Below are 24,700 nucleotides of genomic sequence, written 5' to 3'. Positions count from 1 at the left end.
CTACATCTACATCTACAGTTTCCACCACGTCTCAACCAGCAATTGGCACTCACCTACATACCTCCCTCGCCATGCTACCACCCCATGACAACCCCGACTCTACCACCGACACAACAACAACCACAACCACCACATCACCCCTCCCCCTCACCACCGACAATGCCATCACCAACACAACCACAAAAAACCATAACAACCAGCACCACAACCACCCCCGCAAACCCAAACCGACGCTCCTCAACCCCCTCCAAAAAGGCATCACAACCTACCTAACCCACCACCACAACAACAATGACACCACCCTCCCCACCTCCTCCCTCCCCAAACGCTTCACAATCTACGCCCCCCTCCTCCTCCTCCCCGTCAACGCCCTCACCACCCCACCCGCCTGGCACACCCTCTACAGCACCCTAACGCCAACCCAAAAGACGACTCTGTACGAATGCATCCTCGCCGCCTTCTCCCGCTACAACCTCACCCACATCGCCATGAACGCCCCCATCGCCTTAACCGACGCACAAGGCACCGAGAACCGCATGCGCAGTCCCGGCGGCCTACTCCCCCTCCACGGAGACTTTGGGCCCGCGCCCAGCACAATCACAAACCTGGACTCGCCAACACCAGAGGACCTGGGACGCGCGTTCTGGGTAAGCACGGTGCAGAACCATGGCATTGAGCAGATCTGGGCGCCTATGTATACGATGTTCTCGAGGGGGAATGTTACGGAGAAGGCGCGGATATTGGGATCGGGGATGGAGGGGTTAGCGAAGGAGGATATTGAGGGGGCAGGACGAGGGATGAGTGTGGTGGATATGTATGCGGGGATAGGGTATTTTGTGTTTTCGTACCTCCGGCGCGGGGTGAGGAGAGTTTGGGGATGGGAGATTAATGGGTGGTCTGTTGAGGGGTTACGGAGGGGGTGTGTGGCTAATGGGTGGGGATGTAGGGTTGTTAGGGTTGGTGGTGAGGATGGGATGTTGGAGGGTGGGATGGGGGTGGAGGAGTTGGTGGATGGGTTGAGGGATGGGGAGGATGGGGATAGAGTGGTGGTGTTTCATGGGGATAATCGGTTTGCGGCGCGGGTTTTGGCGCAGATTAAGGATGTGATGGAGGTGAGGGGCCGGTGGGCGCCTGTTAGACATGTTAATTTGGGGTTGTTGCCGTCGTCGGAGGCTGCTTGGGGAGATGCGTGTCGGATGGTGGATGGAAGGTTGGGGGGTTGGTTGCATGTGCATGAGAATGTGGATGTGAGGCGCATTGAGGAGATGAGGGATCGGGTCACGAGTGAGATTGGGAGGTTGAGGGGGGAGGTTTTGGAGGTTGGAGATGAGGTCGTGGCGGAGTGTCGGCATGTTGAACAGGTCAAGACGTATGCTCCGGGGGTGATGCATTGCGTGTTTGATGTTAAGGTGCCGGCGCTGGAGTTATAACGCTTCGTTTGGATTGGGTTGGCATTATTTCCAAGGTATGACCACCCACGAGGATGTTCGTCTCATCACACATTTATTATGTACAATATCATCATCAACTATAACAACAACAACATAAGAAATCTAATGTACACTCATCTAAGCTTGCTTGAGGAACTTCTGCGGTATGTTGGCCTCGACGATCTGCATGCTCTCGAGCTGCTCGAGGCGCTCCATCGCCAGATCTTCCTCGTCGTGCCGCCGGAAGTGCTCAATGTCTTCCGGGTGGGTGAGCTCCTCCTCTGTCGCATCTTCGCCATGGTACTTCTCGAAGTGGTGGATCTCGTACTCATACTCAATGTCGCCGTGGTGGCCCGGACCGAACCCCAGATCGGGCAGCCGAGTGCCCTCGGCGATGATGCGCATCCAGTTGTCGCGGGTGATGAAGCCAGTATTCGTGGGGTCGAAGAGAGTGAACACTTCTCTTAAGGCTTGGCTCTTGCGATCCTCCGTGGCACCTGCGTTCGTCTCATCGTCCATGCCGTACGTCTTGCGCACTTCCTCGGGAGTCCATGCGCCGGATTCATCATAGTCGTGAAGAGAGAAGAAGGAAGCAGCGTCGAAGGCATCAATGTGATGTTCCTCTGTTTAATTGGGGCCAGATGGTCAGTTCACACAATCAATTGCTTCCCTCTCGGGTCGGATATCAACATGATAGATAATGGTAGTAGTTAAATACCTTGCATATGCCGGGTGGCCCAATCCGACGAGGGCGGCTGGTCGGGGTGAGAACCGTGGGCACTCACCAAACTGCCGCTCAGGGCCAATAGAGCAGTAGCGAGGACGACGAGCATTGTCGGGTGAGGATATACTTATTTATAGAGCCACGAGCGGCCAGGCGAAGATCCGACGAGTCGTAAAATTGCAGAATGAATGAGATCTCGCGAATGTGACAGATCGCCGGGAACAAAGAAAGGGATGGCTGATTCCATTCCAGACCAAATCAAGCCAGTCAAGTCAGTCTTAGTCTTGGTTCCAACAGCTGGAAGTTCCCCCCGGTTTGTTTGGTTTGCATTGCCGGTGGTCCGACTTTCGTTTAGCCGGTTTTGGATCATCATCAAAAGATTCTCGACCTTCCGCCCCGATATTTCCTTCCCCTCCGAACCCCCTTCATCTTCTCCCCCACGACCTCGATTTTGTCCCGCCATTGGTCGTCGGATCCTTGTGATCAATCAATTGGTCACATTCCCCCATCCTCTGATTCTCGTCATTGGAGTCGGTTCACGGCAGAAATGACTTGAGAATGCAAGGTCTTTGGTCCCGCGCCGCTCCGGCGCAATCCACCTGCCGCTGCGTCTCTTGCTTAAGTACCGTCTCCAATGGGGTGGCCTCGAGAGGTACTTCGGCTGCCAGCAAGAAACGCCTCCGGCTCGGAAACTCGGTAACAGCACTATACACCAGCATCTTCGCCGCCGCCGCTTTGGCAGATGCCCAGGCCAAGGGCCAGCGCCGTCACGAATGGGAGGAAAAGATCGCGGCAGTCAAGGAAGAGGTCATTGAGCTGGTGGATGAGGAACAGCGTCTGGTGGAGGCTCTAATGTCGCGTCGGAAGCAGGGATTTCTCAATGGAACGCTACAGACTAGGCAGTTCAGCACAGCGACTCGCCCGGCACCTATGAGATACCAATGGCCCAGGAGGAACGCACCGTTTGCATCTTTTCACTCAACGACGGCCTTTGCGAATGAGAGGGATAATCAGATAATCCGTGATCTGGTCCCAGAGAGCGAGGATCCGCTGGCCGAGGACGCGAATGAGGACTATGGCCTTTCGCTGGAGGATGATGATACGCCCACATGGCTTACTGGGGATGTGGTTCGCCAGAAGGTCATCCGGAAGCTCGCGCTCAAACAGCTGGCCATTAGACTTCTGTTGCGGCCGGCAATTGCCCACAGCTATCAGGGGGTTCAGATGAACTACAGTGCCGACTTCTCAATACCCCAATTGAGAGTGCCGCAGTTGCTAGCGGAACTGAACAGCCTTCGACGCAGGATGCGTCAAGTGAAGGGCTCGGAGAAGGCTAATATTGATGATTTAGCCAAGGACCTCCGCGTGCACTCGGTACGACACATGACGGAAGAGCGGAATCGGCTCGATCGGGACGTCCAGCGTGATACCGAAATCTATATGCGGAATGAGATGCCCTTGCAGGAACTACTCCTCCGGCTAGCCAACAACCTGATGCAGTGCACGGATCCGGACCGGCCAGAAGTCATAAAGAAGATGATTCTTGCGTTCACCAAAACCCGTCAGAACGATCTCTGTGATTTGATCTTGAAGACCATCCTTCCACACAAGTTCCCGCTCAGCGCCTCTCTTATCCTCACGATACTTACTTTCTTCCGCAAATCCAAGAACCTCATGGGTTTTGACATCTTCCTGGAGATGTTGAACGGACACGGCTATCCGGTAGACATGAATGGCTTGGGTCTGTACCAGCGCCAAGTGGTCAATGGAGTTGAGATCATCGTCCCACCAGTAGATTCGGCGAACCCCGTCATCTACGCCACACTTATTGTGTCTTGTCTACGCTTCGACCAGCCGGATCGTGCCGATGCATACCTCCTAGCTGCGAGATCGGCAGGGCATATGGACGACTTTGCTATCCTCAACTCTTACCTGCGATTCTGCGCCATCCGCACCGACTGGGAAAAGGGAGTCCAGACCCTGAAAAGAACACTAGCGTTCATGGTCTCATCAACAGAGCACCAGCTTTTCCGTCTTGAACGACTCATCGTACTAATGGTACACATGTGCGATGCCTGCGAGCAATACGACATGTCCGAGGCCATCATCACCTCAGCCATGAACAGCGGTTTCAACTGGGAAGCAGCCAGCAAGCAACTAGACATCAAGTCTTCCCACGACCCCCACCACGAGAGATGGTCATCGGCAGCGGAAGCCGCACCAAAAGATATGCAAGAGAAGCTCGCATGGGAGAAAGCCTACGCCTTCGTGAACGTCATGAACGAGCGTCTGAGTGCCTACGAGGGCAAATCGCCCTCCAAAAAGTGGCAAGACATGATAGAGCTCTACTCCCAGCAAGTCCTAACCGCCATGCTCGCCGGATCCCCAGCGTCAGCCAACGCTCCTAAAGTTCCCGAGCAAGTCTTCGAAGACAAGGACCGCCAGAGCCTGCTCCAAGAAATCAGCAGACAGGTCGAAAAAGCCAAAAAGGAGAACGAGTCTACAGCCGCAGCCCAGGAACAAGAGATCACCTCCCTGAAGGCTGAAATCTCACAACTTAAGCAGATGGTCTTCGACCTCCACCAGACCCGCAAGCAGGAGTCTACTATACCGTCGCCCCCGCCTTCTCCCCCTCGCTCTACCCACCACCAAGACCACCTCCTCCGTCGAAAACACGAACACATTGCTCCTGCACCGGAACTCGAATCTTCTTTCAACAAAGTCAGTATTCGATACATGAAGTCGTAGACTCAGTTACCTCAGCCCCCTGAGGCACTCTACAGTACTCTCTGGGCAACGAACAACCGCGTTCCTCAGAGCATGCACCCTCTTATTCCCCCTTTCTCTTCCCTCTCCCCCAACTCAAAACTCAGATGGAACATACTCCCTCCGTATACCCATCCCATCCTATACCTACCTTATACCACTCATGTACGGTGAAAGTGTCGATGATAAGCCCGCCAACCTCTGGCCGGCATTGGGATTGCTTTGGATGTTTTTTATATCTCTAGGTGGTTGGTTCATGCTACCCGGGACATTTTGTACAGTATTCATACTATAGCTTGTACCTTTTCCTTTATTATTATTATTTTTTTCTTGTGATGATAAATAAGGGTTAGAATTGAGCGTTGTTGTATTCCTATTCCCTTGGATTGGTATTTATCCGGTTCAGAGTATCGAGGCTTCTTATTCTCTGGTATTATGCATAGGTAGTATACTATTAGCGGGGTCAGTCTGCTGTTCCGTCATTTATTGTACTAGACATGGGGCATTTTGAGAGGTCTAATGACTATAATCTACATTGGGGGTGAAGTTATGTATGTGTACACTACATGTCACGGGACAAAACAATCTCGCTTTCTAATCCGTACCTATATCTTAGTCCGGAGGTAGTATTGGTTGAAATGGTATAAATACTGCACAAAAGTCCCCGGGAAGACCAGAGTCCGTAACCGAGTAAGAAAAAGCCCGGAGACGTGAAGATAATAAAGTGACAAGACGAAAGTATAAGTACTGTGAGTAAAATAAAAAAAGGAAAAAGGAAAAAGGAAGAACCGGATACACCCTTTTTAAATTGAGCTGCATGATTATCATGGGCATGAAGTGAAATAAAAACATGATCTATAGATATCGTGACAACAAAGAATTAACCTAGTCTATCGTCTTCTGCTGGAATCAGAGCGCATCTTCTCCTTGCGGGAAAGTCTCTCGGCGGCGCGAAGGAGGGAGGAGCGGATTTCGCCCTTGGGGAAGCCGGAGATATCGTAGTAGGTGGGTGCGATGTCCTGGTAGGCGCGGTGTTAGTATCGGTCTGGGTATCTGGTTTTAAGAGTTAAGGTAAGACTTACAATGAGCCATTCGGGCTTGACGGCTGTGACAGTCCGAATGTAGTTCTTGGTGGTGAGAACGAATTCGTTGTAGAGAACCCATTCTGCTTCGTGGCCCAGGACGGTCGAGGGGTGCAAGAGAACGTTCTGGTTGTCCTTAATCGTGACATACACGTTCTTGCCCTGAGTCTCCTTCTTGGCGACCTGCATGAAGAAGCCGGCGCACAGCGCACGGCGAATGTTTTCGTAATACTTCTTGTCCTCGAAGGGGGTCGACACCATCTCGAGTTCCTCACGCTCCATGATGCGTAGAAGCTGCATGCGCACGTTGTCTGCGGATTGCAACGATCTCAGAGAGAGGAAGTGATCGTGGCACCATTGCTTCAAGTTCTCCTGAGCTTCAGGGCTCTTGAAAGCATGGTAGACATTAAGCAGGGTGAGGTGGTCACCGTCGGGGTGGGCGAAGAGATCCTTCATCTCATCGGCACGCTTCCGCTGAGAAGCAGGTCTGACGAAGACTTGCGGCACCGAAAGCAGGGCTGTGATGGAAAGTATTTCGTTGGAGCAGTAGAATTCGGGGGAGCTGATCAGCATGACAGCAAGGGCGGGATCAAGAGGGAACTCAGAGGCCAAGCGACCCAGCTGAGTGAGGTTTCCATCATCGTCCAAGCAAGCCAGATAGTTGAGTTCCTCCAAAGCTCTCATCAGAGTCTCCGGAGCAGGAGGATCCATCAGATCGAAGTGGACAAGATCATCAATGCCTAGCTTCTTCAACTCCAACACGGTAGAAGAAAGATTGGAGCGCAGAATCTCGGGATATGTCTGGTCAATGAGTTCCTTTCTGAAGGCTTCTTCGGTGTACAGACGGAAGCACTTTCCGGGGCGCGTACGACCAGCACGACCGGCTCTCTGTTGTGCGGAGGCCTTGGAGATGGGAGACACCAGAAGAGACTCGACACGGATACGGGGGTTGTAGATCTTCTGCTTCGAGAAACCGGGATCGACGACGTAGACAATACCGTCGATGGTAAGCGAAGTTTCAGCGATGTTGGTGGACACAATGACCTTCCGGCCGGGACGGCCTCCAGGACGGCGGGCAGGCGGGGCCGGTTCGAAAATGCGCTGCTGCATATGCGGGGGCAGACTGCCGTAGAGAGGGTAGACCTTGATAGGCCCAGCATCGGCCTCTCTTACCATTTCATCGGCTTCCAACGAGATCTTCCGTGCGGCGTCTTCAATTTCTTCTTCACCAGTCAAGAAGAGAAGGATATCACCTTCGTCTTCTGTCGCGTGGATCTGCAGAACGGTGCGAATAGCAGCTTCGACGTAGTCCTGCTCAGGCTCAGGGGTATAGAAGATCTCGACAGGGTGAGTACGACCGGGAACCGCAAGAAGAGGGGCATCGTTGAAGTAACGCTGGAACTTCTGTGCATCCAGAGTAGCAGACATGATAATGATCTTCAGGTCAGGCCGGCGCAGCACAACTTCCTTGAGAAGACCCATGAGGACATCAGTAGCCATTGTTCTCTCGTGGGCCTCGTCCAGAATGATAGTACTGTAGCGGTTGAGGTTGTGGTCGTTCATGGCTTCTCTCAGAAGCATACCGTCCGTCATGTACTTGAGCACAGTCTTGGAACTGGTCATATCCTCGAAACGGATGCTGTAACCGACTTCCTCTCCAAGCTTGACATCCAGCTCGGCGGCGACACGTTGAGCGACGGACATGGCGGCGACACGACGAGGCTGGGTACAAGCAACCATCTTGCGCTGAGTTTGCGGCATGTCATCGAACAGGACGAATTGGGGAATCTGCGTGGTCTTTCCGGAACCAGTTTCACCGACAAAGACCAGAATCTGCGACTTTTGGTAAAGCTCCAAGAATTCATCTCTATAGGAGAAAAAAATGATTAGAACCCATTTGCGATGTATCAAACCATCTGCACGGGTGTTGAAAACTCACCTCTGAGCATGTACGGGCAGATCGCGACGAGTCTGCAGGATAGAAACATATTTGCTGGAGAAGGGTTGACCGTTGAACGGGTTGATATCGCCATCTTCCACCTTCTTAGCCAGCGCAGCGGTGGTCTGGTGCCTCTTCATCTTCCCAAAGGCGGGGTGAAGATCTGTGGTGCCATCGGTCCATGTGTTGGAGTTGCCGTTGTCCGCATACATGTGAGCCAGGTACGGGTTGTCCTTGGGATCGGTTTCAGACTTGTCCATCTTTTGACGTTTAGCACGCGAGCCGTTCTCAGAATCCGATCGTCGATCAACCATGACGGCTAGCAGAGAGCGAAGCCAGGAAAGAAATTGTGGGGGGGAGAAGAGGAAAAAGTTAGCTGCGGAGCGACAAACGAGAGATGGGATTGTCGCCGAACGGCTTCAGAAAAAAAAGGCGGCCCGGATAGGCAGGTTGGCCGCCCTTCGCCACAACTGCAGTTTCCGCGCCTCACCGCCCTGTATTCTGCCGATGGAAACCCCACAGAGATCGCTTACCGCCGGCAAGGGGCATCCAGGCATCCAGGCATGAAAGAAAGTCCGTCGCGATGCACGTTTGCTCAGGTACGCGGGGCTATCCAGGAGCCCATTGTCGCGCGACGTTCCCACTGAAGGGGCGTTTAATTTCTCGGTTAGCATCCCTACGCGACTGGACCTTCTCCTTTGCTCTCCCATGTTTGTTGCCGTTCTTATATTAGAACCTGCCTGGCCTTGAGATGAAAACTGCCGGGAAACTCAATTGATCTGCGATGCGGGACTAACCAGCTACTACCTAGATAGAGACCGTTGTCAATATTCAACGCCTTTCCTTCCCTATATACAGTCCGATTAACGATTCTCTTCCTCATGATCTCAGCCTATGTGTCTGCTGTTTAGTTGCATTTAACTTTTGTCATATCGCCCCGTCACCAGGTCCCAGTGTCCTTTTCTCGTCTTAGAATATCCGCCGTTGTCGAACATGGACTCTTTCAATCCAGAAGACATGGCTCCTAGCTTTTGCATCGGACAGCATGAAACCAACCGCAAGAACCCAATCACGGCTGCAATTGTACAGGCAGCCCATGAAAGCAATGTACGCATATCTTCGTGCAAATTCCGGCTCATGTGCTAACCCGGATCACTCAGTATGACATGCTTACGGCACCAATCACTACGGAGGCCTTCCATTCTCGCATCCTCACCCTGTTAGGTTCCAAACCAAATGCCCCTTTGACTCCGGCTGCCAATGGGACTTTGATGACGACCGATAATATGCGCCCCATCTTTATTCCTCCCTTAACTCCCGCGGATAGCCACTTGACCCCGGATGAGACGATGTCGCAGATAGTTGGAGTCACCAGCGGTTGGATCGATCTATGCTCCCCGGATCCCCTGATTGCAGACATCTCGCGTCAGGTGTTCATGCGAGAGGTCGCGTATGCAGCTTTCTGTGGCCTTGGGTACCTCTTGATTCCCGGCCCGAAACTGCACCATGGAGAGATCCATGCAGAAGGCGTGAGCTACTATGCGAGAGCGATACAGGATGCTATCAACCTCGCTCCTTACATACAGTTTCACATTTGGATGCCTATGGTTGATAACCCAGACTTGGAAGTAGATGGAATAGCCAATCTGTCTCGCCTTGCCCGTCAGGAGTTCCTTGGAGAACCGCTCACAGGGCAGCCATTGCGAGTGGATCCTTTTGGCACTTGGGATGCTTGGGACATGATACGGAGAACTTGTAAATACCACTCCAGGCTTGTCGTAGGTAAGATAATCTCCCATGTTCTTCATTTGGCGTCTCCTACCAGCTGCTAAGACGATATGATTAGCACTTTCAATGCCTAAGCACCTCCCTCCCATGTCCGTGCAGTCTCGCTGGTATTCCGAGCCTGTTCATATGCTCACATTTGATGCCAACACGTTCATCAAGAACCAGAAGGGTTATCCCGTACTGTCTAAGACGCACCAGGCGCTCATCGGTCGGTTCATGCGCTTACGGACATCCCCATGGATCCTTCTCTGCGATGTTGGCCCAATCCCGGGCGTAGATGAGCAAGAAACTACAGGAACCAAACTCCCCGCTCTGTCCGGCTCTGATTATCCTAGTCTCACTCAGGCCGCGGTATCCAACAAGAAGCATTATGACCCGACCCCTCATCTTTCCTACCTCAGAAATCTACAGCAACGCCAGCCTTCTAGGAGCGCCATGGAGAGGTTTGGAGTTGGATACCAAGACTATCTTCAGGCGCCTTTGCAGCCGTTGACTGTCAACCTGGAAAGCATTACTTACGAGGTATTCGAGAAAGATCCTATCAAATACAAATGGTATGAGCGCGCTGTCGCCAAAGCTCTTACCGACTGGGCAAGTGAAGGGAAGCCAACTTCGAACCCCGACGGCAGAGTGGTTGTGGCCGTGGTTGGTGCGGGTCGAGGACCGCTCGTGTCGCGGGCGCTCCAAGCCAGTGTCGAGACTGGGGTCAAGATTGACCTCTGGGCAGTTGAGAAGAACACCAACGCTTTCGTCCTTCTCCAACGCCACAATGAGCAGAAATGGGGTGGACAAGTCAAGCTTGTGCAGTCGGACATGCGAGCCTGGAAAGGCCCGCAGATTGAGAAGCAGGGTCACTCGGGAGCACAAACAGGACCGGTAGGGCAATCCCTTGGGATCGAAGATTCGTTACTTTACAATGCCAACGAGGAGCAGGAATCGGCACAGACGTCCGAATCAGCAGCCGCGCCCCCCGTCACCGAGCTCGTTCCCACTACGATCGACATTCTGATCTCAGAGCTGCTGGGCTCGTTCGGCGACAACGAGCTTTCGCCAGAATGCCTTGACGGCGTTACGCACTTACTCAATCCTGTTCACGGTATCTCCATTCCGGCTTCCTACACGGCTCACCTTACGCCCATCGCGGCGCCGAAGCTCCACGCCGATGTCATGAATCAATCCGTCTCTAACCCAGCAGCGCCGGAGACGCCGTATGTGGTCATGTTACACGCGATCGACTTTCTCTCCACGAATCAGCCCTCTGCATCTACACTAATGAACTCCAGTCATGGGGGCGCCAAATATAGTGCCCGAGACTCAATCTCCACGCTACCGGGTTCTGGAGAAGCGCCGATCCCATTCGTGCAGACGACCTGGTCGTTTGAGCATCCCAACCGGCATATCCCCCCTCAATTGCCGACCACGTCAACGATCTCCAATTCGCATAACGTGCGCCGGACTCGTCTGTCATTCCCAGTCTACAACCGCGGAGTGTGCCATGGCCTGGCGGGGTACTTTGAGACGGTGCTATACCGCGACATCGAGCTGTCCACCAACCCCGTCACAATGGACACCAAGAGTGCCGACATGATCAGTTGGTTCCCGATCTACTTCCCATTGAAGGTCTGTCTTTTCTACATCTTAGCTTTACGACGCGGGATGCTAACAATCTGCTATCCACAGACCCCTCTGAATGTGCCCGACAATGGCGAAGTGGTGGTGACCATGTACCGACAGACCGACGACCGCAAGGTATGGTATGAGTGGATGGTGGAAGTATTCGCCGTGGAAGGCAACGAAGAGGAAGTGGTGATGAGTGGGGGCAAAGGCACATCTCCAGCGGCTGGCAATCTGCAGCGACAGCCCCAGAGATCACGTGGCGGGCGACGTGTCCGGGTTGGGACGAGCGAACTGCACTCCAGCATCAAGGAGGGTTGCCTCATGTGATGCGGTGAAGTGTAGAAGAAAAGAAGGGAAGGCTGCAGAATCAGACGAATCTGACTAAGATGTGATGATGGACATTTCATTTTTCTTTAAAAAAATTACATATGATGAAGGAGTAGTTAAAGCATACCTATGAATTATTCCGACCGAGAAGGATTATGATCGCCGAAAAAGGCCTTGTAGTAAGAAGTCAGCTCAGCTGCAGCGGATCTTCAGCCGTCCGCTTCGGTCAAGACTAGGTAATGTTGCATCGTAGCCTGGCTGGCTGGGACTTGCACGGATTTTAAGCAACTACATAATAAGCAACTAGCTACTAGATAACTAACTAACTAATCCCATCTGACGTGATAGTTAATCTTGCTTAGTAGTTCAGATCAAAAAGAAAACCTTCCAAAAAAGAAAGTAAGAAACCCCAAACCTAAATCCGAACCCGAACCTACTATCATATCTTGTCCTCCCCCAACAATCCTATTTGTTTGTTCGTGTTTGTTTTGTACAATAGATGGAGGACAAAACCACCCATCCATTGAAATGGATGGATTGACAAGGGCCCAAAACCCACTGTCTGCCTCACTGCAGCTGAAAAGGCTACCATTGGTTCTTCCCCGACCGAGCATAGTACTTATGGAGAGGAAGAAAGGTGCACTAATGTATCAGTGCGTCTTCCCCCCGGGATGGGTACTCGTTAGTAGGAGTAGGACGTGGCTTCGTCCCATTTGGAAAATGTTGAGAAGAATGATGGAACCGAACTTTTTTTTTTCCTCATCTTGCATGACTTTAGTTTACTTGGCTTGGTTACGCTTGTGCATAAAAGTATGCGTTATGTATACTGTAGTACGCAGTACGCAAGTACGGAGTAGTACTCCGTAGATCCCGTATCTATTTAGTAGCTGCTAGGTGCTTAGTCCCATTGCCCTGCTTAAGAATTCTGAAGGGGGTTAATAAGTACAGTATGTTTATCCCCAGCAGATAACGTATTCGCTGTGCATTTTTCCTTCTTACTTTTCCCTTATATTCACATAGATAAGTTACCTACTTAACTAGCTGTAGGTATCCATGTACCTAGATACTACCTAGTAGGTAATAGTAGTAGTCGAGTAGATAGTCTTGGCTTGGCTGGCTGGCTGGCTGGCTGGCTGGACCATACATACATACAGTTACACCAACTAGTACCTCGCAGTAGACAGATTCTATCTATCTATCTATCTACTACCCATCTACCCATCTACTGCCGGGGGGCGAGGCGCAGTACATGCAGTTGAAGGAGGAAAGCCCAGATGTAGATCGGAACATGTAGCCAAGCCAACCAGACGACCACTAGTGCGACAGGACTATTCGGACCAAGAACTTCTTGGGGCGGAATGGGACAGTCAAGTCACTCAGTCCGTCAATCAGTTGGGGGGAGTTTGCGGATCATTTCTCTCCTTCCTTCCTTCCTTCCTTCCTTCTTCCTTCTTCTTTTCCAGGCTAAATTGTGTTTTTAAATCATTCTTGGAACGGAAAGGGGGGTATGTCCGTCTGGGAATAAGGTGTCTACTACTCCGTACTGTTGGGGGATGTGCTCTGCTCGGCGCGGCAGGGCGGGCAGGGCAACGTGATGCAACGGACCCCTGTGGTTGGTGTTATCGGCATGAGGAAAGAATCATTCCGATTCGATTGATTTGAATGAAGCTGCGTGGGCTTATCATTACTGTCTATTTGCAGTGAGTGAGTGATGAGATGGGGCTGGTCTGGGCTGGGCTGGACAAGATTTCCCTTCTTTCAGTTCCCATCTAGGCCGGTGAAGGCGTCATTGATATCCAAGCGTTGAGAGGGAGGGGAGGGGAAAGTATGGATACAGTGAGTGAGTGACTGAGTGGGTGTGGTAGGTAGTTAGTCCACCGTTCTCCGTAGCTTCCTGTAAAGTCTGTAACTGTGATCTGGCTGCTACTAGTATCTTCTAGTGTGTATCGGTTAGAAGGCCCGACTCCAAGCGTGGTGGGAAGTTGGCCGTAGTGTCCGGTTTAGTTATTCTTAGCCATTCATCTTATCTTGGGAGGGCGCTGGTGCCTCCCACACTAAATGCCTATTGAGTATGTACGTCCACCCAAACTTCCAGCCACCCGGGGAATCCACACCGTCTGGGATAGACCTATTACTCCTTCGGCTTCCTGTCACGGGGAAGAATTATAGTTCTGGCTGTCCTCTCCCCGGCTTTCTCTTTGGCCGGATTTTATATTAATGGGGGTGCGATGAGCAGCTGGAGGAGGATAAGCTTGCCGATGATGATGCTGATGTGATGCTGATCCTGTTACTTGATATTGATGATTCAGAGGAACATGATAAAGCCCCCCCTCTTCCAAGTCTCCATAATATTCTTCAGAAATAGTCCGGAGTTAAGCGCACGCCGAAGGGCGGCCGAACCAAGGGGGGGAGACCTCCGACAGTCGGGCGGAAGGGGCCCGTCTGGGAGCAGCTGCAGACCGGTACTAAGTAGATTACCCTCCATGAAATTCTCATGGATGATTGCTTGGGAGAAACTCCGCCGGGGGTGGAAATAGAGTCCCTGCTGGAGACCCCCGTAATGAAACGGTTTGCGTTCGTCTTCCCCCGGTTTGTCTGGGCGTTCGGAGCTCCGAGGGTCTGTCACACCTTACCTTACGGTATCAGCCATTCATGCTCCAAACCCACATCCCGCCAATCCTCCCCCTCCGTTTCCCCCATACACGCTCAGTCCAAAAAAGTAACTTAACTTACTTGCCTCCATCCACGCCCAGAGGCGAAAAAAAAAGGGAAGTAAAAAAAATAAGGGAAAGCAAGTGGGAGAAAAAAAAAGAAGACACCACACCCACCACACAGCCTCTCCCTCCCACACCTTTTCTTCTCATTCATCATCCTGCAGCCTGTCAGCATTACCCTGTCTCTGCGACCGCAACGCACTTCTTTTACTCGTCCTTTTCCCTCCATGATTGCCTGTGTGTCCTGTTGCTCGACCATCGCTTCGGAGGTCGTGGGTTGACGCAGCTCTTTTCCTATTTACCTACCTACCTACTTTACCTCTTTCTCTCTGACTACGACTACTTCAATCTCCACTCCCCCAGCGACCTATTTGACTTGTCTTCGGATTCCCTCCGTCGCGCTTCCGACCGGTTTCTTCTTATCAGTCCCTCCTCCCGCCGATTTCTTTATTTCCTCCCCCAAACCGGAATCAACATCACTCTTTGTATCCCACCCTACAATTGTCGGCTTGTTGTACCCGGCCTGAAATGGTTCACTCTACGAGCGAGGAACGCGCTGTACATTTGACACGGGAGGCTGTTGAGTTAATTGATGCTGGCCATCGTGAGGTATGTCTGCTCTGCTCTCTCTCTTTTTTTTTCTTTATCAGACCCCGCTGGGTGGTTATCATCCGTCGCCAGCATAGGTACCTTCGTGCCATGTGACTAACCACTCGCTCGTGATGTCATTGCAGGCCGCCTCACGAAACCTCCGAGAAGCCCTCTCCTTGGCTCCAGAGCATCCGGCAGTCAAGGAAGCTTTTGTTAAGATTCAGCAGGAAGAGGAAAATGGCCATCACCTGCTAGACCTCTGTCGACGCTATACCGGTGGCAAGGACGAGCCCGCGGGCAAAGACGCCGCTCTCTATCTCCGTACCGACGGACTCAAGCCTCCCGAGGAGGTTGCATTGGAATGTGTCAAGCTCCTGCTGGCGCAAAGGCCCCATGCCTTGTCGTCGCTGCAGGATGACATTATCTCGGGGCTGGTTCGTCAGAACACCAGCGTGCGACGCTACTTCTCAGAGCAGCTCCAGGTGTCGGTGACCACATTCTTCGATGAGATCTATGAAAGAGGCGACGGGGCTGCCGTATGCCTCGACACCGTTGTCTTGGACCCCACTGTATGGCCGTCCGAAGATGCTCGTCTGCACTGTGAGCGCGAGCTTTTCTTGCTTTTCATCGCCAAGCTCATGGAGTCGGGCCACGACATGGACGGTCGCTCCCTGAAAGGAATTGCACGTTTGCTTGCCGTCGATGCGGCGAAGCTGCAAGAATTGGTTGACGATGAAGGACTGGACGTGATCCTGTCCTCTTTGGATAGCCGGCTTCCCCTCGAGTGGAGAAGTCAGGCGACCCTAGCAACCGTCAAGTACCTCGAAATATCCAAGCAGGTTGGCGAAGAGAGGTTCTCTCGGCTCGTAACTGCCAAGGTCGTCAAGGGTCGCAGCGATGATCTCATCGAGGCATTCTCGGCCACGGCTGCAGTCTTCCCCGTGATACCAGAAGTCGCGGCCAACCTCTTCCTGTCGGAGAGCTACTTGGCCGCTTTGGCGCCTTTGACCTCTCGAGACGCGAAGAGCCGCAAGGTCGAGCCCCATTTTCTGGAATTGTTGAATGCTGCGTGCATGAACAAGGCCTGTCGGGAAGCCATTTCAAAGCATCTTTCGACCTGGCTTTCCCATCTTCTCACCAATGGCTGCGACGAGAGCTCCGAGATGGCCGCAGTCATTCTGGCCAAGGTCCGTACTGCTGCTCAAGTTGGTTCTTCCGACTCCAACGGCAAAGTAGAGGAAGAAAACAGCCGGGTCACCGAGCTCGTCGATCGCTTCAAGGACTTGATGTCGAAGCGTAAGACTGAGAACCTATCCAACGTGATCGAGGGCTTGGCCTACGCATCAGTAAAGTCCACTGTCAAGGAACAGCTCGCTACAGACGTGGCATTCCTACAGGATCTTGTCAAGATTCTGCGCGAAAACTGCACCGATTCGTCAGTGCTGTATGGTGGTCTCATGATCATTGTGAACCTCACACAATTCCCACCCACTTTGACAGAAGAGCAGAAGAAAATGTCCCAACTCAAGTCTTATGCCGAGGCCTCTCCTAGCGGAGCCCGAGCCAAGCCAGACCCCCTTGATGACGAGCAACATGTCATCGCACGTTGCAATGCGCTTATCAAGGCTGGTCTCATGCCTCTCCTGTTAGATTGCGGCAAGACGAATCTCTCCTCGGTGCAAGGTCTCATGGGCAAGATCGTCCTTGCCCTGTCATGGGACCGAAAGTCTCGGGGAACCTTGGCACAGCAAGGTGCTGTCAAATTCTTGCTCGTTATGGCAGCCGCAAAGCAGGGGACCCCGGGGACAAACGCCACCGAAGCGGTACAGAATGCGTCGCAAGCACTTGCACGAATTTTAATTTCCGTCAACCCGGTCCACGTGTTCCCGTCTTCTGGCTTCCCCCAGATCACATCCGCTATCCGGCCTCTGACCGCGCTTCTGGTAAGCCCGGAGACGACTAGCATGACGGCGGAACAACCGCGGAATCTTTTACCGGTCTTCGAGAGTCTGCTTGCTCTAACGAACCTGGCCTCTCACCCGGATGAGACTGCTCCTGAAGCTATCGTCCGTCAGGCCTGGCCCGTAGTAGAGGACCTCTTGCTCTCCAGTAGCCCTATGGTTCAGCGAGCTGCCTGCGAACTGATCTGCAATTTGATGACTTGCGAGTCCGGTATCGTCAAATATGCCGATGGGTCGAAGCGCGCTGCGCAACGGCTGCATGTGCTGCTGGCTCTCACCGACACGGACGATATGGCAACCCGGAGCGCTGCTGGTGGAGCTCTTGCGATGCTGACCGAATTTGAAGCAGCCATTGCCGGTATCCTGGAACGGCCTAGGGGTGTCCCGTTACTGCTGGCCATGTGCCAGGAAGAAGATGAGGGTTTAGTGCACCGCGGTGTAGCCTGTGTGCGGAACATGACCTGCCTCGCCACGGGGGATATTGGCCGGCGGGCCAAGGAAGCCATCAAGGCAAATGGAGGAGTTAATATACTGAGCAGTGTGCTGAAGAAGACGAAGAACCCCGCGGTACTCCAAGTCGGGGTCGAAGCCTTGAAGCCATTGGTCGAATAGATAGCCAACAACCGAGCGGCGTGCTTTGCTGGGGTATCTTCCGGCGGTTAATACATTTTCATGATTTCTTTTGGGTGATTTGGATCTGATTGTGATAGCGGTCATTTCGATTTTGCAAGTTCATGGGCTGGGTCTCTGATTTTCTTGGTGTTCTCTCACATTCTATGTTGTTTTTATGAAGATTTCCTTATGGCGTTGGTAGTTTACTTGCCCGGTGTTTTGTTCTTCCTTCTCACGTCACGTTTGTGTGACCGATGTCAATTTGTCTATAAATATGGGTTGTTTCTGAGCGTGGGAATGGTGTCCGGGTCATTGTCGACAAGAATTTCATGAGATATGAGGGATTATCGAGTGGGATTCCCTTTTCTGACTGCGCGATAGACCCGGTCGACAGGATCGTTGCCGTGTCTGATTTACCCAAGTAACTATCTACTCGTTCTAGCTGAATGATACTCACGATGCAATGCGCGGTTTTTTTTGGAGGACCCCGTCCGAACCAGAGTGTCCCGTTCGGAAGCGTCCGGATCCTTGTCTCTGCAGTCAGCCCTGATAGGAATCGATGGATGTTGGGTAGGTGTCGCACTGGCCTCGACACCAGAACACGCCACTTGGCGCGGGGCTCACCATAGCATTTGTGTCCCGTGTAGATGCTTATTATGTTGCAGTAGGCATTCAGGTCTATCTTCCTGGATGAATCCCAGAGTTCTGGAATGGATGCTTTATTGCGGCCTTGTACTACAGAGTCGTTGGGATGCCGCTGATAACCGAGGAATGTCGGTAAATTAATCACAAGCTACGGAATCATATATATACTAGCTCGCGAGGGTCCATAACTTTTGAAGTTTGGCTGATGCTAACCTCCAGTCTAGTAGTATTGGGTAGTACTGTCCTTACTAGTCTACACATCGCGCAGGGTACTATCCGTTATGGAGGGGAGAGGAAAGGAAAGTGACAGATGATAAGCTTTCCCGCTGGTCGATCGTTAGGAAGAGAGCTGAGTGGATGAGGGCAGTGATCAGCAACTTAGTGATAGATACTACATCGGAGGGGGAGGGTGTCGGAAGCAGATGGTCAGATTAGTAGTAGTACATGGTCTGCTCCCCACCCAGTTGATAGGTACTGTGTAGTGACCTAATAACATAGTTTATTATAGACGAAACCTGAGCAATCAGTAGCATTCCCCTCCAAAGACTAAAACCCTCCGACGAGTGATCACGATATGGAATATCGGAGGAAGTAGAAACCAGAAGTCAGGAACCACAACCAGCCAGAACTTTTTTTTTTCGGAGTTTCAAAAAACGAAACCTCACCGACAACTAGAGGAGGAGAGCATGTGACGTGCATCATGGTTGAATTCCCACTTCTTCCATCCATTCCATGCAGGCCAAGTTTCCACCCTTCCGCAAGCCTGAAGTTTCCCCCACACAAAGTGGCTCCCCCTTATGCGATTTTCCCATTCCCCTCCCTTCCAGCCCACCCATCATCCTGCGCCCAAGAGAAAGCGGTGTTGGGAAAGGAGGAGATGGAGAGGAGATGATGATCATGAGCACCCTCTCCCCTTCCTTCCAGTGGCCGATTAATATCTCACAATAGTGACATGATTGGATCCTCTTCAGGCCCTAGGAGTGGGTGGCGGGTCGTCCGGCTATATATAGGGTGGGGATTCTGGTGCTGGATGGGGGTTCCAGACTCATACTAACTCAACTCTGACGGGATTGTTACAGAAGTTAGTGTCTATCACTACTGACGAGTAACAAGTTTCAAGTTGGATGGAGATGAAAGAAGAATCTAGTCTGCAACAATAGTGGTGATCTGTTTGGTCCAGTTACACTTTTGCTCCTTACTCGTGCAGTGAAAGGGATCAGCTTTCCTCTACTGGGTGGTTTCATCCCAAGAAAAATAATCATCAGCAGCATCAGCATCATTATCATCATCCATTCATTTACCGCCATTTGAGCTCTCAGATTATTGGCAATCATCCCGTGCCTTGCAAACTCGAAATTTTGCATTGCTTCATCCGGTGGTTCGAACCGCTCATCCGCGCTGCGCCGCGGGCAAATCAGAGAGCGTCCGCCGGGCAGCAGATCCAGCGTCCGGCGATTAATGGCCGACAATCTGGATAAGTCGAGGTGAGTCGCCTGGACTGCCTCTTACGTCGCCAAGTGGAGTTTGTATTCGAAGTATCTTTTGTTACTCTGTTAGTCACGATGGAGACTGTGTCTAACTAGCGAATTTCGCTAGCACCGCCTTAGACTTAAAGACTATTTGGCCTCGGCCCTTTGCTCGCCCCTCTTCTCCCTCTCTCTTCTTGCTTGCTTACCTGCTTACTTTAGCTGGGGTGCAGCTGCAATTGCTGGACCTTGCTGGAACTTCTCGAAGCTACAAAAACCCTCCCTTTGGGCACGTGCTGATAGGTTCCGTCGGTTGGTCTCCCCTTTATCGGGATTCGCCTTAACTACTACTTGACGATCAATCAAGTAGTAGTAGTAGTATATGAACTGCGCTTTCTTTCATCCTTCCCTCTTAACCACACTAATTCCTTCGCCTTGTTCCGTCTTCCTCCTCTTCTTTCTCTTCTTCAACATCTTCTCCTCCGAAACACGGTTTGTTCTTGAAGCCGCCTAATTCCTCAGGTTTTCACCTCCCATTATTTTCAACTGTCTCTTCTACCATTCTCCATGTCTCCGCAATAAAACTGACACATGGCGCTCTTCTCCTTCAAGCTTCACCTGTCCTTTTCCTTTTGTCTTTTTCGCATTTGCCCGTCGAATAATATTTGATCTACGTGGCATTTACACCGTTGGGTTCGTGGGCTAAAGTCTGTTCTTTTGAATCTCACTTAACCAAAGAAAGCCGTGGTGTCTCAGATCTCAGATTTATATACTCCCCCCTCAAGAATTCTTTCTCATTGGGTTCTCACACAAACCGCTCACAACAACCTGCATACACATTTCTTCGAAAATGAAGTTCGGACGCCAATTAGCCCACAAAGTGGTCCCCGAGTGGAACGATGATTACATCAAGTACAAGGCCCTGAAGAAGCTCATCAAGGCTGCGGCGGAAAAAGTGAAGGCTGGCCAGGAGGCGGACCTTGCTGGTGAGTTCCTCTTCGGATAATTGCGTTACTCATCATAATGCGATCTTAGCTAACTCTGTCGCGTAGGTTTCTTCTACTCCCTCGATCGAAATCTCGAGGATGTCGATCACTTTTACAACAAAAAGTACGCCGATTTCTCCCGCCGTCTAAAGTTGCTGGAGGACAGATACGGGCAGTCTTTGGATGGTGGTCAGCGATTGGATTCCCAGGATGTCGAAGACCTTCTGGCGGCTTTGCTGGAACTGCGGAGCCAGATGCGTAAACTGCAGTGGTACGGCGAGCTCAACCGTCAAGGATTCGTCAAAATCACCAAGAAGCTCGACAAGAAGGTTGGCGCTCAAGCGCAGCAGAAGTATCTGCAGACCAAGGTCGACCCGGCGCCGTTCGCTTCGAACACCCGGGTCACTGACGCGTTGAGGAAGATCAATGACCGCTTGTCCGTCCTGGGCGAGCAGAAGATCGACGACGATGCGAGCTCCATACGCTCCTCCTTGTCATTGAAGAACGGCCCTGCACGCCCCAACCTGAACTTGCCTGCGAGCATGCTTCAGACCGTCGATGAGGCGCTACGCAAGGATGATACTCATGTGCTGTTGGAGTTACTTGAAACTCTCAAAGCGGCGGCAGATGAGTCGGGAGAAGATGTATACCCTAAGGTTCTTAGCAGCCTCCTTCAGCGGTCCATCAACTACCGTTCCACCCGCTGCATCTCGGTCCTTCTGGGTCGCATGGACACTCTGGACGAAGAGGATGATATCAATAGGCGCAATTGTATACATCGCTTGGTGATATCGATTGGCCGGGCGCAGTCTACCACAGACTCAGAGCAGTCTGCGTCCATGGTCCTGGACTTCCCTCTGGAAACGTCCAATTACATCACTCCCGCTGCCCTGCCGACCCTGCAGCCTCCTCGCCCAGTCATAATGGAGGCGGGCCAGCCTAGTCATTTGGATCGGTCCGATCCCTCTGTGTCGGTTCTGCAGCATCTCTTGGACCAGCTCCAGCCCAACCAACGAGGTGCGCTCATCGCCAAGGACATTGCGGGACGCACGCCGCTACACTACGCGGCGCAGTATGGGTTCAAGGTTGTCTGCGAAGTCATCATCGAGCATTTGCAGGCGTGGGACCTGTTTGATGTGACCGAGGGCATTGATAGTCCGCGCTGGCAAGACAACGATGGCTGGGCTCCGTTGCATCTGAGTGTTGTTGGGGGCCACCCGTTGACGACCCGTGCTCTTCTCGAGGCAGAGAATTGGCATGGTGCCAACAAGGACAAGGCGAAGATCCGTAAGCAAGTCTCGCGGTCTAGTGCAGTGCTTGCTTTGGCCACCAAAGCCAACTTTGTGGACATTGTCAAGCTGTTGGTTGAGGCCGGCGTGGATATCAACTATCAGGACGAACAAGGCGAAACTGCGTTGCATGTTGCAGCCCGGTTCGGCCATGATAAATGCGCCAAGATCCTGCTGGAGGGCAACGGCGAACAGAAGGCAGATACAGAGCTTGCGGAAAACACATACTCCTGGACTCCTTTGTTTATTGCTTGTGTTGATGGCGCGCTGAGTGTAGTGGAGCTGCTCATCGAGGCCGGTGCCAATCTGGAGAGATGCGACTCCTCTGGCTGGACCGCGAAGGAGCATGCGTCTCTGAGAGGTCACCTTGACATCGCGCGGTGTCTTGCCAAGGTCACCCCCGCGCCGACTATCAGTGAATCGGAGCCTGTGATCCCTGTGCCTCCTGTGGCCTCTGATCCGCCCTCTCCTCCCCCGTCATCGCTTGCTGAGAGAAGATCGAACGGTACTCCTGTCCCGACCTCTCTACGGAATGCAGAGCCTATCAAGACCTTTGGACATAGGTATCTGACCGATGAATCCATGATTTTGGTGAGCCTGGGAACGATGGACATGCGGGCGCATACGGCAGCAGTTAACCTTGACCGGATCCCGATGGAGAATGCGCATTCCACCCAACTCGACACTGCTCTGTCTTTGGTGGTCTCTGCTAACGGGGCTCATGGGGAGCCGGAGGTGATCGATCTCCCCGTACATGACAATATCTCCACCGAACCCATTGTCTTCCACGCCGCCGACGCTACGAAGGTCAGGCTCCTCTTTGATCTGATTCCTACGTACGCTGGTTCGAAAGACAAAGTGGTCGGGCGTGGTGTTGCCCTACTTTCCAGTATCAAACAATCGGTGGGATCGAACCGTATCAACCTCAAGGGCGACTCCACAGTTCCTATTGTGGCTGCCAACACCCTCGAGGTCATTGGCTCGGTGACCTTCAACTTTCTCATCATTACGCCTTTCAAGCATCCCAACATGACGGTTACGGGAGAGCAGACCTATTGGAGGAGTATGAGCTCAACGATGGTGATTGGACATCGCGGTCTGGGCAAGAACATGGCCAGTCGAAATTCGCTGCAGCTGGGCGAGAATACCGTCCAGTCTTTCATCGCTGCCGCGAACTTGGGCGCGTCCTACGTGGAGTTTGATGTGCAGCTCACAAAGGATCATGTTCCTGTCATCTACCATGACTTCCTCGTCAGCGAGACGGGTATCGACGCGCCGGTCCACACCCTTACCCTAGAGCAGTTCCTCCAGTTGGGCGACAAGGGTCCAGCTCGCAGGCCGGGATCCCCGCTACCGGGTACGGACGGCATCGGAGAGGGGATGACTGCTGCTTTCCGCCAGCGGTCTATGTCTGTAGGCGGTTCCGAGTATGACCCTACCGAACTCAACGAGAAGATCAAGCATACCCGTGATTTCAAGAAGAAGGGATTCAAGGGAAACAGTCGTGGCAACCACATTCAGGCCCCATTTGCCACATTGGCCGAGTTGTTCCAGAAGCTGCCCAAGTCGGTGGGATTCAATATCGAACTCAGTGAGTACCTCTTCCCTTGAAAGAACAGTTACACGACGATCTGACCTAGATCGCCAGAATATCCTATGCTCCACGAGAGCGAGGAAGAAGAGATGGATACATATGCGGTGGAGCTGAACTCCTTCGTGGACACGGTTCTCACCAAGGTCTACGACATGGGTCAAGGCCGGAACATGATATTCTCCAGCTTCAACCCGGATATCTGCCTGCTGCTCTCATTCAAGCAGCCGTCCATTCCGGTCCTCTTCTTGACGGACTCCGGTGCTTCGCCTGTGGGTGATATCCGTGCCAGCAGCTTGCAGGAAGCGATTCGATTCGCGTCCCGCTGGAACCTGCTGGGCGTTGTCTCGCAGGCCGAAGCGCTAGTGCTTTGCCCGCGTTTGGTCCGGGTTGTGAAGGAGTCTGGTCTGGTTTGTGTATCGTACGGCGCCATTAACAATGACCCAGAGAACGTCAAGGTATGTAGCTCCTACCAGTTGTGTCATCTTTATACTAACTGCTTGCGCAGCTCCAAGTGGCAGAAGGAATCGACGCTGTCATCGTGGACTCGGTTCTCGCCATCCGTAAGGGTCTCACAGAGCACGAGGGCAAGAGCGACACGCCGGGCGTCTCGCCACAGCCTAGTCCTCTGGCCAGAGCGACGTCTGGTTCTCTCAAGGAGTCACTCAACATTCCTGTATTGAACCACACGGAGCAGAAAGATGACCATCTACATGTGAGGCCGGAGGCCATCACATCTAACCCTCGATAAATAGAGCGTGATCTACCATTATTTAGAATTTGGATGACATAGTTGAATGCATTGTTATTAGTTTGTCAGTTACCTTACACATATCTCAGAATGTAGGCTTGTATAAGAGCAGTAAAGTTGTATCGGTACATTCCGCAGTATAGATCACGTGGGCCGGAGATCTTCCAGCTCCGTGCGGCGTCCGAAGTAATCGCATCTCTTCTACAAAAACTTCTCGATCGGTCATTTCCACCTCACCGGCCATCGAGCGCAGCTTCTTCACATATTAAAATAGACAGCTTGTCCTGAAAACCCCTTGTGAAATTATACCATTATACCCGCAATCACACAACCACCACGCAAAATTGAAGCTTCGAGCCAACTCCGCACTGCATACACCTCGGAGCTCACCTCCACACGACAATGTATACAGCTTAGATAC

General features: G+C 52.3%; 7 protein-coding genes across 7 annotated transcripts; 5 read left to right on the top strand and 2 right to left on the bottom strand.

Annotated features, from left to right (window-relative positions):
• Positions 1 to 71: 71 nt before the first annotated feature.
• AKAW2_31276A (tRNA(Phe) (4-demethylwyosine(37)-C(7)) aminocarboxypropyltransferase) lies at positions 72 to 1,430 on the top strand (the record flags this gene model as incomplete). Its single annotated transcript, XM_041687884.1, has 1 exon — positions 72 to 1,430. The coding sequence occupies one exon, from the start codon at positions 72 to 74 to the stop codon at positions 1,428 to 1,430; it is 1,359 nt and encodes a 452-aa protein (XP_041541723.1).
• A 138-nt stretch (positions 1,431 to 1,568) lies between these two features.
• On the bottom strand, positions 1,569 to 2,263 carry AKAW2_31275S (nucleobindin SSP120; the record flags this gene model as incomplete). Its single annotated transcript, XM_041687883.1, has 2 exons — positions 1,569 to 2,053; positions 2,149 to 2,263. 2 exons carry the CDS (start codon positions 2,261 to 2,263, stop codon positions 1,569 to 1,571), a joined length of 600 nt encoding a protein of 199 aa, XP_041541722.1.
• A 449-nt stretch (positions 2,264 to 2,712) lies between these two features.
• AKAW2_31274A (uncharacterized protein) lies at positions 2,713 to 4,902 on the top strand (the record flags this gene model as incomplete). The annotated part of the gene is made up of 1 exon (XM_041687882.1): positions 2,713 to 4,902. The coding sequence occupies one exon, from the start codon at positions 2,713 to 2,715 to the stop codon at positions 4,900 to 4,902; it is 2,190 nt and encodes a 729-aa protein (XP_041541721.1).
• Positions 4,903 to 5,810: 908 nt separating this feature from the next.
• On the bottom strand, positions 5,811 to 8,255 carry PRP43 (DEAH-box ATP-dependent RNA helicase PRP43; the record flags this gene model as incomplete). Its single annotated transcript, XM_041687881.1, has 3 exons — positions 5,811 to 5,939; positions 6,003 to 7,869; positions 7,942 to 8,255. 3 exons carry the CDS (start codon positions 8,253 to 8,255, stop codon positions 5,811 to 5,813), a joined length of 2,310 nt encoding a protein of 769 aa, XP_041541720.1.
• Positions 8,256 to 8,934: 679 nt separating this feature from the next.
• SKB1 (protein arginine N-methyltransferase) lies at positions 8,935 to 11,673 on the top strand (the record flags this gene model as incomplete). Its single annotated transcript, XM_041687877.1, has 5 exons — positions 8,935 to 9,048; positions 9,102 to 9,723; positions 9,788 to 10,605; positions 10,663 to 11,349; positions 11,410 to 11,673. The coding sequence occupies 5 exons, from the start codon at positions 8,935 to 8,937 to the stop codon at positions 11,671 to 11,673; spliced, it is 2,505 nt and encodes an 834-aa protein (XP_041541719.1).
• Positions 11,674 to 14,915: 3,242 nt separating this feature from the next.
• On the top strand, positions 14,916 to 17,551 carry AKAW2_31271A (UNC45-central domain-containing protein; the record flags this gene model as incomplete). The annotated part of the gene is made up of 2 exons (XM_041687876.1): positions 14,916 to 14,996; positions 15,122 to 17,551. The coding sequence occupies 2 exons, from the start codon at positions 14,916 to 14,918 to the stop codon at positions 17,549 to 17,551; spliced, it is 2,511 nt and encodes an 836-aa protein (XP_041541718.1).
• A 2,961-nt stretch (positions 17,552 to 20,512) lies between these two features.
• GDE1 (glycerophosphocholine phosphodiesterase) lies at positions 20,513 to 24,279 on the top strand (the record flags this gene model as incomplete). Its single annotated transcript, XM_041687875.1, has 4 exons — positions 20,513 to 20,648; positions 20,715 to 23,528; positions 23,586 to 23,986; positions 24,037 to 24,279. The coding sequence occupies 4 exons, from the start codon at positions 20,513 to 20,515 to the stop codon at positions 24,277 to 24,279; spliced, it is 3,594 nt and encodes a 1,197-aa protein (XP_041541717.1).
• Positions 24,280 to 24,700: the final 421 nt, after the last annotated feature.

The sequence above is a fragment of the Aspergillus luchuensis genome, chromosome 3 (assembly GCF_016861625.1).
Source record: "Aspergillus luchuensis IFO 4308 DNA, chromosome 3, nearly complete sequence".
Lineage (NCBI taxonomy): Eukaryota > Fungi > Ascomycota > Eurotiomycetes > Eurotiales > Aspergillaceae > Aspergillus > Aspergillus luchuensis.
This window is presented reverse-complemented; position numbering and strand designations above follow the sequence as displayed.